The following is an 18,735-nucleotide window of genomic DNA, read 5'->3' as shown; positions in this document are numbered from 1 at the left end:
CCCCCCCCCCCCCAAGTATTATTTAATAAACATGGTCAAAAGTTTAATGTAATCTGGTACAATTAGTTATATTGCCATCAGCTGCCTTCAAAAGAAAAATGAGATATTTTGTTTGGTGTCCATCAGGTGGCCATGAAACATCCATCCGCTGTTACCGCCTGTAACTTGGACCTGGAGAACCTGATCACTGATTCAAACCGCAGCATTGCAACTCTGGCCATCACTACTCTGCTGAAGACTGGCAGTGAGAGCAGCGTGGACCGCCTCATGAAACAGATCTCCTCCTTCGTCTCTGAGATTTCTGACGAGTTCAAGGTGGGACATCTTTAATGTCATGTGGTTTTTATTAGAAATTTAAAATGCACACATTTTTTAAATTTATTTTTATTTATTGTATGGTAAATGTTTCTTTCAGGTGGTGGTGGTGCAGGCCATCAGCGCTCTGTGTCAGAAGTATCCCAGGAAGCACAGTGTTATGATGAACTTCTTATCCAACATGCTCAGAGATGATGTGAGCAGTGAGAGCCCAGATTGGATGGGTTTAATATTTCAGCTTATGCATTATTCCAACACTTACGACTCCCTGTGATCATTTGTTTTTTTTACTGCAGGGTGGTTTTGAGTACAAGCGAGCCATCGTGGACTGCATCATCAGCATCATTGAGGAGAACCCTGAGAGCAAAGAGACGGGCCTGGCCCATCTGTGTGAGTTCATAGAGGACTGCGAACACACAGTGTTGGCCACAAAAATCCTGCACCTGCTGGGCAAAGAGGGTCCTCGCACCCCGCAGCCGTCCAAATACATCCGCTTCATATTCAACCGAGTGGTGCTGGAGAGCGAGGCGGTTCGTGCAGGTGTGTATGCTGATCTGAAAAAATGTTCTACTTTACAGTCCAAATGGTTTCATTACAAGCAGCTAAAATATTTGTTTCTTCTTCCAATCTTCAGCTGCTGTCAGCGCTTTGGCCAAATTTGGAGCTCAGAATGATGATCTGCTGCCGAGTGTCCTGGTTCTCATGCAGAGGTATTTATTCATTCATTCATTCATTCAGTTCTGTTATGCTTTTCTAGTCAAAGTAATTGATTGATAGCACGTTATAAACTTATTTTTTAACTTGTGAATATTTGTAATTTAAGTTAAGCTCTTCTCAATTAGGTATGCTTTTATGACAATGATCAAACTCCTAGTAGAACTAAGGTGTTAGCCATATTTGTTTTAAAGTCAAACATTTATTAGTCTTTTCTAGATGAACACAGTGATTAAGTGACTTTTTTTAGGCTTGTTGCTTTGAACAGAGAAACATGGTTTACCTCTTACGTGCACCTTCTTCACAGGTGTATGATGGACAGTGATGATGAGGTGCGGGACAGAGCTACTTTTTACATGAACGTGCTCCAGCAGAAGCAGAAAGCTCTGAATGCAGCCTACATCTTCAATGGTAAAGATGAACACTTATAAACTCTGACTACAAGACTAATGACCCTTTGATGTGTTGATGTTAAAATGTCTCCTCCTGTGTGTCTCAGGACTGTCTGTGTCCATTCCCGGGCTGGAGAAGTCTCTCCACCAGTACACTTTGGAGCCCTCAGAAAAACCATTTGACATGAAGTCAGTTCCTCTGGCCACCACTCCGATCACAGAGCAGAAAACAGGTACAACCACTTATTTATCTTATGTGAATCACTTGATTAACTTGAGGAATCTGATTTAAAATTCTGTTGTTTTTTTTTGAAGAAATTGCCCCAGTTGCTACCAGCAAGCTACCAGAAAAGTTGGCTCCATCACGTCAGGACATTTACCAAGGTAAGACTAAACATTCTAATGATGAATCAGGAAATTCAATGCAGTTAAAAGGTTTATTTTGAAGATATTCTTTTGTTTCACATTATCCTGCAGAACAACTTGCTTCCATCCCAGAGTTCCAGGGTCTTGGTCCGTTATTCAAGTCTTCTGAGCCGGTGCAGCTGACTGAGGCTGAGACAGAATACGTGGTGCGCTGCATCAAACACACCTTCACCCGACACATAGTGTTCCAATTTGACTGCACGAACACACTGAACGACCAGTTGCTGCAAAAGGTTGGTTTAATAACAGCTTTAATGTTTTTTCCTTACCTGGATTTTAGATTGGATTAATTATTCTGCTTTTGTTTATATATTGTAGGTGATAGTACAGATGGAGCCTTCAGAAGCTTATGAGGTGATACACTACATCCCTGCCCCCAGCCTCCCCTACAGCCAGCCTGGCTCGAGCTACACTTTGGTCCGGCTGCCAGATGATGACCCGACTGCTGGTAGGAAAACTGGGACATGGACGATCAAAGAGTTTAACTGCATATACAGCCTACAGGAAGTTTTCTTTTCTCTTTGCAGTGTCGTGTACATTCAGCTGCACCATGAAGTACCTTGTGAGAGACTGCGACCCCAACACAGGAGAGCCAGACGATGACGGTTATGATGATGAATATGTGGTACGCAATAATGGCACATCTGCAAAATTCAATCATACAACTATAGATGAGTGTATTTAAACCTGTAGTTCTACGCTCTTCTTCAGTTGGAGGACCTGGAGGTGACTGTTGCGGACCACATTCAGAAAGTTTTAAAGCCAAACTTTGGAGCAGCGTGGGAAGAAGTGGGAGATGAATTTGAAAAGGAGGAGACATTTGCCCTGGCATCTGTGCGAACACTTGACGGTATGCATAATCTGAGCTTTTAGCTGAAATTACAAATTTGTTTTCAGCACCCACTAGTAGTTTGTAAATTGATGCAACCTTTCTCTCCTACAGAGGCGGTGGGTAACATTATCAGCTTCCTGGGAATGCAGCCATGTGAACGCTCAGACAAAGTTCCAGAAAACAAGAACTCTCACGTCCTCTTTCTTGCTGGTGAGTTTAAGATCTGAGATTGAATTTGTCTTAAAGGGACTGTTTGGCCATTTTGAAGTGTAGTTTATCTTACCTGTTGGAGAAAGCTTTTAGGGGGAAATGGTTTAATTCTACAGGATTGATGAGTTAAAAGCTAGCCTGAGCCAAGACAGGTGGACTGCTGTGTCCAAAATGTCAGATTACAAGTTTTTTAATAGCAGTGGTGTAAGAGTTTAGAAGATTGGAGTTGTTTTAAAACCACAGCAATCCACTGTGAAAGTGGGTCTGCCCAGATTGACTTGTCTGAGTGGACCTACTTACAGGGCTGTGGTTTTAAAACAATGTAGATGCTTATTTCTGCAAACTTGGCTCTAGCCTGTCAGACTACAACTATTTCTCCAAGTAAGCTATTCTTCATAACTCCACTTAGAAAATATTTAGAATACCAAAAATTACAGTTTAGTGTAAAACAATATTCTCAGTCATGGTAAACAGAAACAATGGACTTATATTATGTAGCTGAAGATGTTCTGCTTCCTCAATTGAGAAGCAAAACGTCTGCAGCTACAGAATAGAAGTCCAGTTGTTTCTGTTTTTAACCTAAAGTAATCTCATAGCTTGCACCACATGGAGAAAACTGCTAGCCAAATGAGGGCCTGGGTTAAAAAGAACGCTACATTGGCTAATCTCTACACTTCAGCATGATACTGTTTTCTCAACCAAACGATGTCTGCAGAGTTGAATAAACTTTTGGACTGACCAATTCAGCAGCCTGAAAACAGCACCATGCAAAAGTGTGAAGGTTTATTATTAGCCAATATAGCATTGTTTTTACAGCACATATTTAAAAATCAAACCAGGCCCTTATTTGCCTCTTTCTTCATACTGTGCTCTATGACTGAACTATCCCCCTTTGTTCTGTCATATAGTTGGTATGTAAAAAGAGCCAGACTGTTGTGCAAAAAGTTTAACTCCTTCACTTTTGCCTCTTCTTTAGTATTTGAGGTACATAAATCAAATCTTGTTTTAAAGTGTGGACATTTTTGATTTATATACCTCAAATACTATAGAAGAGGCACCAGTCTGAGAAAGTATTAACTATTATAACAGAACATCACTTCAAAATGGCCAAATTACAGTAACTGGAATTATACTCTGTAGTTAGAGATATTTTGAGCTTTTATCTGCATGGGAAGTCTTGAACTACAGAATAGAAGTCCAGTCTTTTTGTTTACTAACAGTCTCTCTCACCTTCTCTGCTCAGGTGTGTTTCGAGGAGGTCACGATGTGCTGGTTCGTGCTCGCCTGGCGCTGGCTGATGGAGTCACCATGCAGGTGACGGTTCGCAGCAGTGAGGAGAGCGTTGTTGATGTAATCTTGGCCTCTGTGGGCTAAAACTAAATCTGTGTGCAACCACAAAACCTGAAATGTCACTTCAGTAAACATACATTAATGTTGACCAATTATAAATGTTTCCAGTCTAACTTTGAAAGAATATTCTGCAATAAAGTCTGTCAAAATACCCCTCTGCTCAGTCATTTTTAACAAAACTAACTTTATTTAAAGAAAGGTTGATCTCTTTTTTTTTTTTTTTTTTNACATTCATGAGCCATAAATTGTTTGCCCCTCGTGCTTCCTAATTAGCTGTGCTCATAGGGCTTTTTTTTTTTTTTTTTTTTTTTTTTTTTTTTTTTAGCTGACATAAGAGAAATGTAGAAAATTAAATCAAGTGTCATTCAGCTCAGGTACATTCAAATGTTGCAAAACATTACAGTAGCTTTTGTTCTTACAGGGTTTAACTTAATTACAGTTCTGGTAACTCTTACACTGCAGGCTTAACACGCTTAACTTTGAATGGTGAACATGTTCTTTCAGAAAGAATGAATAAAATTGAAATATGCTTTTAGGAAACCTGTGGGATCCTCCAGCTGAGGGTAGTGACTGATGTGGTCATCTAGAACTGTAACAGTCGACCTCTTCACCAGATGCCTGCAAAAAAAAAAAAAACATTTTTAAGGAAGCTTTAAAAGAATATAGGTTAATCACAAATTATAACATTCACAGTTTGTTGGTTTTAAATTTCCTGCTTGAAATATATTCCTTGTTCAATAAAAGGCAAGGTGGTGTACGTGAATCAAGAAGGAAAGCACCTAAATTCAAGAATATATGTCAGATAAAAGCTTTTAATTTACCATGTTCAGAAATGACTGAATTCCTTTTAAACTGTCTTATAAAATATAAATATTGAGGTCAGCTTTGTAACAACTAGTGCAGTGGTTTTTCAAATATTCATTTTCATGTAAAAGCCCAATTACATGTATTTATGGCCATGGTAAAGTCAACAACATTAAGTAGAAACTAATTTACATGTGTTTTAAAAGACAAATTAAAAAAAGCTTTTGCTGAGCAGAGATGACTCCACATACGTGCAGTTTACGCCCAGATGAGGCTGAAGAATTGGGGGAGGGGCACTTACAGGTAATTACGGATGAACTGGGGATGGGGGTTGACTGGGTCCAGGGGTCCGTAGATCATGTGCACTGAAACAAGGAGGGGGGATGATGAACTGAGTTCTCTGTGAGCTGCTACCTTCCCCCCCAGCATGGATCACAGATGGACTGCATGGCTGCTCCGAACGGGCTAAGCAGCTTATCATTTTCTTCATACACTTTCAGGAACGTTTGATTCATAAACACTCGGCTCCGTGTTGCAACTGTGAACTTACGTGGGATGAACGTGGAAGTGAGCGCCCCCACCCATCGATCTCTGTGTTTTAACCTCTGGTTGATGTACTGGAGAATGCTGGGAAGATGAAACCCATAAAGTGAGTGAACCGACAGTAAAACATGAAGGAAGTCTGAGTCGACTGTGAGCACCGAATCGCACTCACCTGTCCACCACCAGGTTGCCGTCGTTGTAGCGTAAACCTGCCCACATGTCCCAGAACTCTGCGTCTGTGGGCTGCGTGTACGGACCAAACACTTCTTTTATTCTGTCCAACAGAAAACCAACAAATAATCAACACAAACAATATGTTGGATGTCTAATATTGGCACAAAACTCAGGTCTTCTTACCCCTTTTGGAAGATAAAAAAGTTGGTGAGGCGTGTCAGAACTGGTGCCAGAAAACCCGAGTCCTTCAGGAGCTTTTGGAGACAATTAAAAGGTGTCACATCCAAATCAAAGTTTTACTATTTCATGTAAGCTTCCAATGTACATTAAATCACTGATTCTCCCTTTTTTCTTTTTTAAACAAGGACCACCTCACAAAATACCAAGCACCCTTATCAGAGTCTTGAACAGCACGACACATACTGTGGCCTTGGCTTTTCCTCTGCTCCAAACAATACAGATTTAAGATAGCATGTATCAAATATCCTCACAGGTTCTATAGACTACACTGGTTAACCATTGTCCACTTCAGGGTTCTTAAAATATTCTCCACTGCCCTTGTGTTTTGAAAAGTTTCCATTTGAGTCCAATAATTACTTAAACCACTGATCTTTGTGGCCTCGTCTACTTTTTAGTTTTACATCATAGTTCAGTTGATGATGGTGAGTTTGTTATGAATTAACTTGTGAATAATTGATACCAAAAGGACTTCTGAGTATCACTAGAGGGGTCTTGAGTACCTGTGCTGAGTGGAACATAGTTTGAGAATCATTAAATTGTTAAATCATTGAACATCAGCTCACCGTCTGCAGCAGCCGTGGGTGGTGCGTTTCTGGGAATACTCCTGATGAGGAATAAAACAGACTTTCATATCAAAACAATTAAGTTTGATGAAAAGATGCTTCTAATTTCATTCTTAAAAGTGACAGCCCAACAGTCCAAAAACTGGTGTTTTGATATGAATTTCAGCTGATCTGACTATTACTGTATTTTCTTTTGAGTTTTAATGCTTTTTTTTGTGAGTCCACATCTGAACTGCAGGTGAGGCAACCCACTTTAGCCCCCAGTTTCTCTTACAGCAATGAAAGCAGAATATTTGGATCATCTCACTGACATGAACATGGATTTCAGCGCATGGACTCCGCAGGACTCTCAGAAGTTACTGATGCCATCATATTTATGTGTGAATAATAAGCCCAAATTCTCTCATTCAGAAGAAGATAAAATTCTGATTTGTCTGACAAAAGGTAGTTTTACACTTCACCATATTTTAAATGTTCTGAAATCTAAAGGCAACATTATAAGTTCTGATTTTTGTTTGTGATAAAACAACAAACTATGTTCACTAACTGAACAGATGCCATGATTTCTATTTTAATGTAAAAATGCCTAAAAAAAACATATGCCATACATGAAGATATTATGTACACTAGATGACAAAATAGCCTCTTTTTTGTTTATATTTCCTTTTTTTTTTTTAAGTTGCTAACAATTTTTCTCATGAAGCAGGGAGCTCATCTTTTCTCGTGATATTACAAGATGTCACCCTCACAGTTTGTGTTATAAATGACTCTCAGCTACTACCACATCAACCTTATAGCTCAATATCTGTAAATTTGACTGAGTTGGAGCCATTTTGTGTTGGCTAATGTTAATTAGCTGTTGCAGGCATTTAGAACTGGATTGACGTCAAAAGGTTAAGGCATAATAACTGTCTAAATATGGGATTTTCAATGCTTTCGATTTAATTTTTTTGTATGTGTATCATATCTGATAACCACTAAATATGCATCAATCACTACCAGAAGTCTACAGCATAATTTGTAATAAATGAGCAAAAATCAGTCAAGTTTTGTTGCCAACAAGAGTTCAGCCACAAAGGTGTGGCATATTTGTTTTCTAACAATGTTTTTTACAAAAACCCTGATGAGTCTGAGTTACATTACCCCCCACACAACCATTTAATGTAGAAATTGTGTTAGAAACATATAAGTTCAAATCAAAAGCATTAATAAAATGTTGTATTTTGACAGCTATTATGGCTTTAATCTGTTGTAGTTGTACGTACATCCAATGTTTACCTTCTGAAAGTTTATTTAAAATCCGTCTAATTCATAATATATTTTGCCAACAGTCAAACAGGGTTGATTCCAACAGGTAATGCTGTAGTTTTAAACAAACATCTCACACAATGGAATATGTGTTGTGAATGACTTTCGGCTACAAACGCACCCAAAATTTAGTACAACTGTAAAATTGACTGAACTACAACAATATTTGTGTTTCCTACACTAAGCTGGCCGTGGCAGTCGTCTTGAATTAGGTTGGCTGCAGAAGTTAAGCAGTTTTAAATGTTTCACAAGATATTTTGCTAACAGGCAGACACACAAACACTGGCAGCAACATCTACAACCAAACCAGACGTTTATAAAAAAAACAACAACAACAAAAAAAACTTACCTCCATTTGAAAGACAGAGGCTGTTCAAGATCAGGTGTCCTGTGCGATTTTGATCCCCTCTAGGTCAGGTAAAAAAATAAAAAATAAAAAAAATATAACTGAACTGTTAACTTGTGTTTTGGCGTCCGGCATTAAATATTACCTGTAGAGCAGCTCCAGGGCGACAGTGTCTCCGTAGTCGTGGGATATCAGGTTGACACGCTGGTTGCTCAGACCCAAGTGGGCCACCAGGGCCTCCACTATACTGGCCTGCTCAAAAATGGAGTACCTGTGGGGCCTCTGCAAAGCATTTCCAGCACAGAACAGGAGTTGTGAGCACGTGCAAAAGAAAATATACCAATTTAATCAGTGCATAGAATGGATCCAGGGGGTCCATCACTCACCGGTTTGTCACTGAAGCCAAAACCAAGAAAGTCCAGTGCAATAACGCGATGAAAGCGTTGCGTCAGCGGATCCCAAATCTGCATGGAGAGGGGAGAGAGAGAGAAAAAAAAGAATAGGTTTATACAGAAAAATGCTAATGTTTGAGCTGAATATATGCAGTTGATACCTTGTTCCAGTCGTAGCTGGAGGTGGGGAAGCCGTGAAGCAGAATGACCACATCCGAGCTCCCCAAAGCACCATAAGAGTCTGAGAGGAACAGGAGGAGTGTTTGAGATGCAGGGCACATCAGAATAAAGATACTTGCATGCCGTGCTCACCTCTGTAGAAGATCTTGCTGCCTCTGAAGAGGAAGACCTCCCCGGCTCCGTGCCACTTCTGCAGGGCAGGTGAGAGCTGAGGGGGAGGGATGTGCAGGTACACGGCCACCAGCGGGATGCAGATTAAACCCACATGGAGCCACCACTCTCTCATCTTGGGCTCAGCGGTGGGGGGGGTCTCATTCCTGCCTCTGAGAGACAACATCACAGGTTAAAGCCCGACGCCGGAGCCTCGTTTTACTGGGGAGAATTTGGCGCCGCGCGCAGGTGCGAGTAATCAAGAAAACAGGGCACACACAAGTGGTACCAAACACGGAGCGACGGAGAATAACGCTTCAAACGGCGAAAAAGTTACCTAAACACGATTGGTAGCTTGTTTTAGCGTATGCGGGAATAACAAACGACCGATAAACTTACAGAAATATTGCCGCACATAATTAGCCAACCTTCGCCCCGCTGTTCAGGACCTGCAGAGGAAATTCCTGTGGAGCGACAAGACACTACCGGTGACAGAGAGGGAAAAAAAGAGGACATCTCACTCCGTTTGGATTTCCGAAAAAACTCAGCAGTGTGCGATTGCTGGAACGGTTGTTTGGTTACAGTCACTGTCACTTAACTCCGAGTAGCTCATCGTAATACACGATCTTTGAGGATTGCCGTACGGGAAAAATAAGATGTTTACTGCCACCTGCTGGCCTGGGTGTGTGTTAGCTTTGAAGATAACTTTTGGAGATTATGGTTAGAACTCAAATGATTTAAATGAAAGGTTTACAAGACGGCAGTGAGAGCATCTATGTTGTATAGTTTGGAGACAGTGGGACTGACAAAATGACAAGAGATAGAACTGGCAGAGCTGAAGATGTTGAGGTTCTCCTTGGGAGGGACAAGGATGTATAGGATTAGGATCGAGGCCATCAGAGGTACAGCACAGGTTGAACGACTGGGTGATAAAGTTAGACATGTGCAGAGGAGGGACAGTGGGTATATTGGTCAAAGGATGTTAAAGACGCAGCTGCCAGGAAAAAGACAAAGAGGAGATATATGGATTCAGTTAGAGAGGACATGGAGGTAGTTGGAGTGAGGGCAGAGGACACAGAAGACAGAGTTAGATGGAGGAGGGTGACTCGCTGTGGAGAGACTCCTGAAAAGAGAACAGCCGAAAGAAAAAGAAGAATAATTGGGCTTAATTCATATTTTCATCAAATAAACTAATATCTTTAAAAAAAAATTAGATTTATTCCAATAATTAGAACTGCTTAAGTGCAGTCAGTATCTTACCTGTAGTGGAGCATCAGCATGATCTCAGAATGGAGAATAAGAGAGTTAAGCTGTGATTAAATCCCGTCCATTTTAAAACAATCTAAATTCAATAAAGGTTCTTACAGTTTGAGAAATTGCTACACTAATTTTTATACACCTTTTCACTTTATCATGTTTAAACAGTTTAAACATTGTGAAAAACAGGAACATTACTTTTTTTATTAAACAAATATTTAATGTTTTCAAGTTCAGCCAAAGGTTTGATCAAAAATTCGATTCAGCCACGTTGTTTTTTTTAGACAGGTTTGGTTCAAAAGATGAATCTTGTACAAAATATGAAGCACAGTGGTGAGTAGATAATTTAGGGTTGAAAACTTACAGCAACTGATAAAACGGTTTATTCTATTCAAAGTTTTCTAGAGAACAAACCTGAGTATTTTTCAGCAAGAGGGGTATTCAAAACTGTCCCATAAATCCAATTTGATGATTTGATGAATCCAATACTAAACTGGAACCAGATTTAAGAGTTTTGGTACCTGCAAATGACAGATTTTTCACAGAGTTAAAAAACATTTTTTAACGTGGGTTAAGAAGAAAAGCCTACCAAATAAAACAAATTGAAAAATTAACTTACACTCACTTCTTTTTTTCTTGTTAGGTCTACTAAACAAGCTGTTTTAGAGACACCTGGGGCCAAATAGTTCCTACAAACATCTGCTGGGAAACAGTCACCAGCAGCCTGCACACATGTATTAACCTTTGTTAGACACGCAAAGTGTAAAAAAATAATTTACTTTGAGCATTGACTCCCATGGCTGAAAAAATATTCTCATCACAAAAAGAATATTCAGATCTAAAAACATGACAAAAATATTATAAGTCCTTCAAATAAATGTCCCCGATCAGCACAGTATTTAACTCTAATTTACCAGTTTTGTTTAGAAGACAATCTGATGGTTGGCAATGGTTTTGTGAGACACTCCAAGAATATTTCTTGCTTCACAGTGATGAATTATTTGCTCCAATGAACAACCATGGCCCCTGCAGGTTAGGCTAAATACATTTTTTTATTTTTAAAAACCATACACATTACTCAACAAGTTTCAAATGTAAATCCAATCACAATAACCATTTAAAATGCTCAAGATAAACAGACATGAAGTATTTTTTTTATTTCCAAATGTTAAAAGATAAAAAAATAACCCATAAAACAGATGGAAAAACATTCATTCCCATAACAGGAAGAAAGCTACAGAGCACCCCCCCCCTCGCATGGATTCCTTTTTAGGACGTCAATCTTCTCACTTTTTGTAGGCAATCCTAGACGCTATTCTGTTAACTGTAAAACAAGGAAAACAAACTATTTACACAGAATAAGTTTGTGACTGAAAGAATTCCACTTCCTCCCACGGCCTTTCAGGTGAAGCCAGCCATGCGACTGCACGAAGAATTTGCAGCCCGCTGCCAGAGTTACCCCGTGTGGTTGGCAAGCACCATCTAGAATTTAACTGCGTTAATATACAAACCAAACGAGGCCTGTTCTTTCACATCGTTTGCACCCTGAGATGAGTAATCCAGAACAAAATGCATTTTAGTGGCCAAACCCCCTCCCCCCCACATGTAATATTGGTGTCTAATCATCCACAACAGCTTTTAGTGTGATGAAACAGCTCATCAGTGTCGTCATAAAAATACAAAGGTATATTTTCTTTTTCGATTCGTATCAAAATTCTGTTTCTCCCAAGGAACACTATGAAATAAAGTACCCTGTGCAGATAGATACCAGTGTATGCCTAGTTTCTATTCTCCAAAAAAAAAAAAAAAAGCACATCCAATCTTTAGCGTTTCCAGTACATCAGGTTTCAAAAATATTTTACAAACAAACCAAATGCAGAAACATTTATTAAGAGTGAAAGGATTCTTATGAACAGGCTTGAGAAGAAACAAACAAACAAACAAGAAGCTTTATTTCCCTTCTGGTTTTTCAATTCTTAGAAACTCCAAGAAAAAGAAATTTGAAGTTAAATTTTCCCCGAGCATAAAGAAAACGAAACATGAAAATAATTCACTTCCTTTTTTGCTCAAGACAATATTTTGCTACCTAAATACACAAAGAAGAGTCCGAAAAGGTTCTTTTTTATGGATTCCTTTTATGTTTATTTAGTTTTTGCCTGAGTAAATAAATGTCAGTATTGCACATTGGCAGGGGGCTAATAATTTGGTGAAAATAAATAAAACAAAAGGAAATAAACAAAACAAAACAAAACAAAAGAGCAAAAGAAACTGAAATGATGACCAGGATCCATATTTATCAAGCATCCAAAAGGGAAGGAAATGTGTCCTACCCCACCCAAAATGTTTTAGATGAGCTTATTTGGTCCTGCTTTTAGCTGTAGAAACAAGAAACAAGAGCGCTTCATCTGCGAGGAGTTTCCTGAAGGTGGTAAATGACGGGACCAGGATCGTCTAAATTATTGGAGCCAAGGCACATTCATGTTTAGTCTATATGAACATCTTACTGAAAATAGATGCAGTGGGCTGAGCAGCTCACAATACAGCGCCAGTTCCGACTCAAGTGACAACAAAAAGTTAGTTTTTAAAGCTTTGTGTGAGCTTTTCATACATCGTTTACTGCCTAAATCAGCCACTTCTGAATGGAGCTGATCATTACAAAAAGGATGGGTTCCCTTTAACGGTACACAAATCTAAAAGGAGAACCTCTTCTTGCTGAAAGCAATGGCAGGAGGCTTCAGAGGGAACCCCCCCCGTGTCCGAGGTAAAAGTTTGTTTCCTCGCCAACTTTCAACTGAGTGAGATGCTTGCTAAGTACAGCCCCGGATATTTTCTAAAGTCCCTTTTAATAAAAGAAATCTTTCAACATGTGGAAATTCTTGAACACGTCATAATGAATGAAAAGAGAATCTAGAAATCCAGAAGGTTTTGTGCACATGAAAACTATCGAACAAATGGAAGTAGTAAATATTTATAGGTATGTTAGTGGACAGAGGCCATTATTGTCTTCCCCGCTCTGTCTCCTGTGAAAACACATTGTCCCTTGGACCTCTTTTCTATACAAGCCTTTGTGTTTATCAGTTTGGCTGAAGGTTCTATATTTATCTACAAATATATAACAAATAAAACTTGCAGGCAAAAATAGTTAAGTTTCAATAGAAACACCCTTTTTTTCCTGAAAATACAGCAGTATCTGAAATAACCCACTCATTCATTTATAATCTGTCCCAGTTGTCTGCATTATACATCAGGAAGCTCTTTTGCCTACAAACAGAAAAAAAAAAGTATCTACAAACTTTGTAAACAGACCTGCTTTTTTCCAAAAACATAAATAACTCAAAATATTAACAGCCAATGGAGCAGAAATAAGTCTTGAATGAGCAAGGGCCAAAGAGATAAATATACAACACCATTCAGATAAAAGAGAAGCTAAAGGTTCGTTCATAATCTTACAGACGGTCCTCATGCACAGAGGAAGACTTCCCCTTCTCAATTCAAATAATAGCAATAATATTAGAGTGCTAAAACAGGTCACTTTCAATCTGAGTTTATAATCACCCCTTGGAACCCAGAAAAACCAAATGTTACCAAGGTGGGAGGGGTGAAGACTGAGTCCTTGTTTGCAGCAGGGTATTAATGAGAAAAAACAAAGACCAAAGATTCCACACCAAGCCGTACATTCCTCTGAATGTTTGTTATTTCAGTCCTGCCCAAGCCAAGTTCTAACAGGACTCTGCTCTCCGTCTAGCCCTTCGTCTCTTCTCTCCAAGCGTTTGTCCCTTCAGTCTGAGCCGAGCTCCTCGGTGGCGGGTAGAAAAAAAAAAAAAAAAAAAAATTAGAGGTGCTGACGTGTGGAGCGGTGTTGGATCAAAGGGAGGTCTCCAGGCTGTGTAGTGGGCTCCCCGGGGCCGAAAGGGTTCCTGATTTGGGGCCCTCTGGAAGGAGGTGGTTGCTGCTCTCCACAGCGTTATTGTTCTGGTTTGGGGAGAGGGAGACGGGTGTGTTGGGGGCAGCGGTGGTGGCCGGCGAGGGCGTGGGCGAGGGTGGAGTGGGCGTGGCGTTGCGGGGGCTGGCGGAGTTGCGCTTAGTGGGTGCGTCGTCCTCTGCGTCGGTGTCGTCTATGAGGGGAATCTGGGGCTCAGAGTCCTCTATTCGAAACTCGGGGTGGGTCATGAAGTTGTGAATTGACGATCTCGACTCGGGTTTCTCCAGCCCCTCATAGAGGGAGATGGAGCTGCGGAATGCTTTCACCACCCGGATCTGGAAGGACGGAGGGACAGGGACAGGGACATCTTTAGTCACATTAAGTAATGACACTACAAGCCAGCAATCGGATAAAGCCACAAATTCAAACTCAGGTTTTGTCAGGTCAATACCAGGTGGGTTTTAGGGGCTTCAAAACCAACAATCGGAAAGAGGATATTCTCAAACACGTGCACGTGAGCTTTTATTTCTCCCAAATTTCAGCGTTATAATACAAGTGATCCAGTGCTTAACTGTTCTCACCCATTTAGGCTGTTAGTGACAAAACTGGTTGTAGTTTATTTGTTATTTGAAAAGAGAATATTTAGTGGAACTGATTCCTTTTTGTTTCTGTCTCTGTGTCACAAAATAAAAGTTCTAACACCGATTTGTAAAGCATCATATGGTCGACTCTTACTGCTTCAGGTACTAGATACTTTCTAAGAACTGGACACAAAATGTTTCAAGATTGCAATAATGGCTGAGACTAGAACTACATACCTATGGAGAGCTAGTCCAAATCCAAACTGGTTCAAATTAACATTTTAAATGCGGTGGCATCCTAAAAGTCATGTAGCTGTTTTAGAAATCAGAGTCAAAGGTAGGGGACAAACCCACTGCAGTATGTGTGCTTTTATTTGGAGCATTTGCTCGGGGCCTGCGTTAGATTAACCAAATCTTTACAAATGGGACCAAGAGGGAGAGGACTGCTGTTCTTTATAAAAGAACTAATCCATACAGAAGGGGCAGCAGCTGGATGAGAGTTTACCGTTGTTGGACATGCTTCGTAAAGAACAAAGAGTGAGACAGGAAGAGAGAAAAAAAGGGAAAACAGGAAGACAAGAAAAAGGTAGAAGGAGAGAGACGAGTGAAAGACAGAAAAGGAAGGAAGGGGTGGTCAGTTACAGCTCATGTTTGTGGAGGAGAAACAAAAATGCTGTGGCAGCCAAGCATGTCTAGAAGCTGGTATACAAGTCAAAAACAGCACAAAGAGGAAAAAACTCACAAACGAGACCAGAGACTTTGAACCCATGCAGAGCGCAGTGCGACCTTCTGATTAATGGCAGTAAACCTTTGAGTATAGCCCATGACACATTTCACAGAATCTAAAGAAGAATATGTGGGGAGGAGTCAGTGGTTTTTATTTTTGGGGGGGAATGTTTTGCCATATGAACACATTAAGCCAACAGGTATTTGCATAAAGGAAGACAAATTTAAAAGGCACCTGGAAAAAAAAGAAGAGCTGACAGTTTAATGTGACAGAAACTGAAAAAGGTCCACCCTGAAACAGAAATCTAAAGACATCATTTTTAAATTTGTCAGGGAAAAACGGCATTCCATTTGCTGTTGAAAGAATGTCATGTTTATACATTCAGCAGCACAATCATTCATTCCCTGAAGCTGTTTTTGTGACATCTGTAAGACATTTAAAATCCGCTGCTGGTGAGGTTGTCTGTCAGGTTGGACCTGAAAGAGAAACAGTCCTAATCAGTAAGAACGGATTCTTTGTAGGGGCACGGGGAGGGAAAAGGCCTTTGGAAATACCATGACAAATGATCCGGATCCACTTTCAACATTGTGAATGCCTTGATGGAAAAATCCCGCAACTTGAGAAAAGTATGGGCACATTTGCATTTAAACAAACAGTGTCTTGGCAATGGCAGCTTCTATATACACCACTGGGTGCTACTGGAGGGTCATCCAAAGAATCAAGACACTTTTTGTTTTGCAGAAAATTGCCACAGAAAGCCACAGTTGGAGAGAAAAGGGTTATTATTTCACCACTGACAGGAGATCCACTGACACCTGGACTGATTTCACCACAGAAGCTCGTGTCATGGGTAATCTCTATTCTTTGGACCGTGATCATGGGCATATACTCAAAACATTTACCTGACCAGGGACTAGAGAGCTGCGACAAAGACCCATGAGTGCTACAAAGGCACAGAGCAGACTGAGGCAGCTGCAGACAAACCTGGTAAACAACAATCCAGAATATAATCTTTATCAGGTAGAAAAACACACATCATCCCACCCTCACCAGGTAACAAACAATTTCCAAGTCTTAGACCGAAGCAGAAGCAGAACAGAAAACATGATGACACAGATAAAACACCTTGACGCTTGAAGCGACCTCGTTACAGGGTACATGTATATATACAGCAGAGTTATAAAAGCAGTATGGAAGATGTGTTTCTGGTGGGGTTTTTTCATTGATTTTTTTTTTTTAAGAAAACAGGGAGGAGCATTAGGGAAGCATGAGAGTGTAAAAGTTGAAAAACGTTAGGCGAGAAGAAGAGTGGAAGAGAAAGATGTTAGAGGAAGAAAAATAAAAGTCTCATGCACTAAAGGAGAACACGCACTCACACCCCACAGTGGCAGAAGCGGTGTTGGCAGCAGTGGCAGTAGTGGTAGTAGTAGTAAAGGCTACATGTGTAGGGCTAGAAACATTGGTTACATCGTGCTGTTGTTGGCTGGAGTTGGAGGCCTGCCGCCTTAGAGCCCCCTGAAAGGAAGTTCCACTCTGGAACGCACTCACTACATCCATCTGCAAAGAATCAGACAGCATGACAGGAGAAAGCCCAGAGGAAATAAAACAACACAGCCAGAGGAGAGAGAGAAAAAAAGAGAAAAAAAATAAAGAAAAGGCACCAGTAACCATAGAGAAAATGTCACTTTGAAATTGGACTTGGATATAGTCAAAAGAGAGAGGAGAAAAGGAAAAAAAAAAAAAAAAGAATGATTGGGTTCAAAGGCACTGATCGAAGGGAGCTGAGGCTCCAAAATCTGACCTGACTTTCACTCTTTTCTCTGTAGCTGGAAGAGTGGAAGGATTCTGCAGCCGTGCCAAAACTCATTGAAAGTTTAGCTACTCTATTGGGCTTCCCATCCAATTTACTTCACTTTAATTCTCATCAGTACCTTTAAACTAGTTGGGTTTACAGCAGAGAGACTGAGTCAGAAAAAGGCTTGCTTTAGCTCAGAAGCATAAAAATGAAAGAATGGCTTCAATTTTAGGGTACAAGCCATTGTTTAAGAATACCGAAAGAAAGACCAGAACAGATTTTAAGCTGGAAGAGCAACAGAGAGTTAAAGCGTTTATGGCTTTTGTTTCCCTTGGTGTCGGAGGTGTGGTGTCATGTGCTACACAGAAAGCTCCTTGGCATGTTACCTGAGTTTGGATGCGATTGAGACCTCGGAACCAGAGGATCTGGCCTCGACGGAGCTCCCGCTCAGCATGGTCGATCTCATCCATGTCTTCTAGCTCCTCTAGTTCTTCGTCCGGGATTTCCTCCTTTTGGGTGCCATGGCCTGCCGTTTTCAGGAATTTTAAGCGACTGGTGGGTATTGAGGAGATAACCTGGAAGACACGAGCGCACGCATGAGAAAAACTGACTAATATTTCAGTTTTATTCTTTAAATAGAAGATGCAAGACATTCAATTTGATTTTATTTAGTTTGCCTAGTCTTTGACAGTAAAGTGACAAATTGCATTGAAAAAGAGAAAGCCACTGTTCTCAGATACATTTACCCACTAATGTTCTAAAATCTACAAATTGTTAAAAAAAAGAACACACCAAGAGGAGAGGTTTGTAAAAATTTCAAGTTCTATTTGTTCACAGACAAGTTTTCTCTGCCTCTAAAGAAACTAAAAATATTAAACAAAATTACATGAAGGCAATGTCTAAAGCTGAAGGTTTATTGATATTTGGAGAAAAAAAAAAAAAAAACTGTTCACGCTACACTGACCCAAACTATGTAATGGCACATGTAAAGTTTAGGCAAAAGAGGAGAAATAAATTTAAAAGTTGGGGCTAATGCAAGTTTGCATGAACTGGAACTGAAACACAGCAGCCTGTCTAGGTGGATGAATATTTAAAACAGAAGCTTGTCTCCATTACGAAGTGGAACATTCGAAATGCATCTTCAGCTGTCTGGAAACTTTTCTTCATGTATTTTTTAAAACAAGGCTCTACTCACAGTAAAATACAAAGTCAAATTAAATTCTGCAGCTGCGTAAAGGTTGTAAATAAATAAATCAGGAAGGGCCACATTCTTGTTGATTAAATCTAAATTAAAACATCACAAATTAAGATAAACTTAGTTGTAGATGATTTGAAAAGGACATTACTTTGACCTAAAAGAACCTTGGAAAAATACAACAAAGTCATTGAAACAGGGTTCTAGTTCAGGCCTAAATTATGCATCATGTCCCCAAAAAGACTCGATGTTGGCCACGTTATGTAGCTAAAAAAAAAATTAAGGTCGAATTAGAATGACATCAAAAATCTATCATGAA

At 40.0% G+C, this 18,735-nt stretch overlaps 3 protein-coding genes across 7 annotated transcripts in view; 1 reads left to right on the top strand and 2 right to left on the bottom strand.

Annotated features, from left to right (window-relative positions):
• Window positions 1-4,392, top strand: part of copg2 (COPI coat complex subunit gamma 2) — a 9,477-nt gene extending 5,085 nt beyond the window's left edge. The window contains exons 13-25 of the mRNA XM_017414726.3: window positions 127-315; window positions 416-511; window positions 612-855; window positions 950-1,025; window positions 1,337-1,440; window positions 1,529-1,654; window positions 1,737-1,805; window positions 1,899-2,080; window positions 2,166-2,295; window positions 2,375-2,472; window positions 2,559-2,697; window positions 2,791-2,889; window positions 4,133-4,392. Of these exons, the coding sequence (XP_017270215.1) occupies window positions 127-315; window positions 416-511; window positions 612-855; window positions 950-1,025; window positions 1,337-1,440; window positions 1,529-1,654; window positions 1,737-1,805; window positions 1,899-2,080; window positions 2,166-2,295; window positions 2,375-2,472; window positions 2,559-2,697; window positions 2,791-2,889; window positions 4,133-4,263 (1,683 nt within the window). The 3' untranslated portion in view covers window positions 4,264-4,392. The remainder of the gene's footprint in view (window positions 1-126; window positions 316-415; window positions 512-611; window positions 856-949; window positions 1,026-1,336; window positions 1,441-1,528; window positions 1,655-1,736; window positions 1,806-1,898; window positions 2,081-2,165; window positions 2,296-2,374; window positions 2,473-2,558; window positions 2,698-2,790; window positions 2,890-4,132) is intronic.
• Window positions 4,393-4,535: 143 nt separating this feature from the next.
• On the bottom strand, window positions 4,536-9,487 carry mest. Its single transcript, XM_017414780.3, has 12 exons — window positions 9,339-9,487; window positions 8,922-9,112; window positions 8,771-8,850; window positions 8,604-8,681; window positions 8,363-8,499; window positions 8,221-8,279; window positions 6,564-6,604; window positions 5,944-6,014; window positions 5,759-5,860; window positions 5,594-5,670; window positions 5,345-5,408; window positions 4,536-4,857 (listed from the first exon to the last, which is right to left on the bottom strand). The coding sequence occupies exons 2-12, from the start codon at window positions 9,073-9,075 to the stop codon at window positions 4,740-4,742; spliced, it is 981 nt and encodes a 326-aa protein (XP_017270269.1). The 5' UTR covers window positions 9,076-9,112; window positions 9,339-9,487; the 3' UTR covers window positions 4,536-4,739.
• A 1,742-nt stretch (window positions 9,488-11,229) lies between these two features.
• The window catches only part of atp2b1a (ATPase plasma membrane Ca2+ transporting 1a), a 40,376-nt gene continuing 32,870 nt past the window's right edge, over window positions 11,230-18,735 (bottom strand). For 3 of the 5 annotated variants that reach the window (XM_017414836.3, XM_037981193.1, XM_037981194.1), the window contains exons 20-22: window positions 17,608-17,796; window positions 16,894-16,983; window positions 11,230-14,453 (exon numbers count right to left, since the gene is read on the bottom strand). In XM_017414836.3, coding sequence (XP_017270325.1) covers window positions 14,061-14,453; window positions 16,894-16,983; window positions 17,608-17,796 — 672 coding nt within the window. In that variant the 3' untranslated portion in view covers window positions 11,230-14,060. Of the gene's footprint in view, window positions 14,454-16,802; window positions 16,984-17,607; window positions 17,797-18,735 lie in introns of all 5 variants that reach the window. The other 2 variants (XM_017414839.3, XM_017414838.3) reach the window with 2 other exon arrangements.

Source organism: Kryptolebias marmoratus, linkage group LG18, assembly GCF_001649575.2.
Source record: "Kryptolebias marmoratus isolate JLee-2015 linkage group LG18, ASM164957v2, whole genome shotgun sequence".
Taxonomy (NCBI): domain Eukaryota; kingdom Metazoa; phylum Chordata; class Actinopteri; order Cyprinodontiformes; family Rivulidae; genus Kryptolebias; species Kryptolebias marmoratus.
Note: the sequence above shows the minus strand (reverse complement) of the source record. Positions and strands in the feature narration are given on the sequence as shown.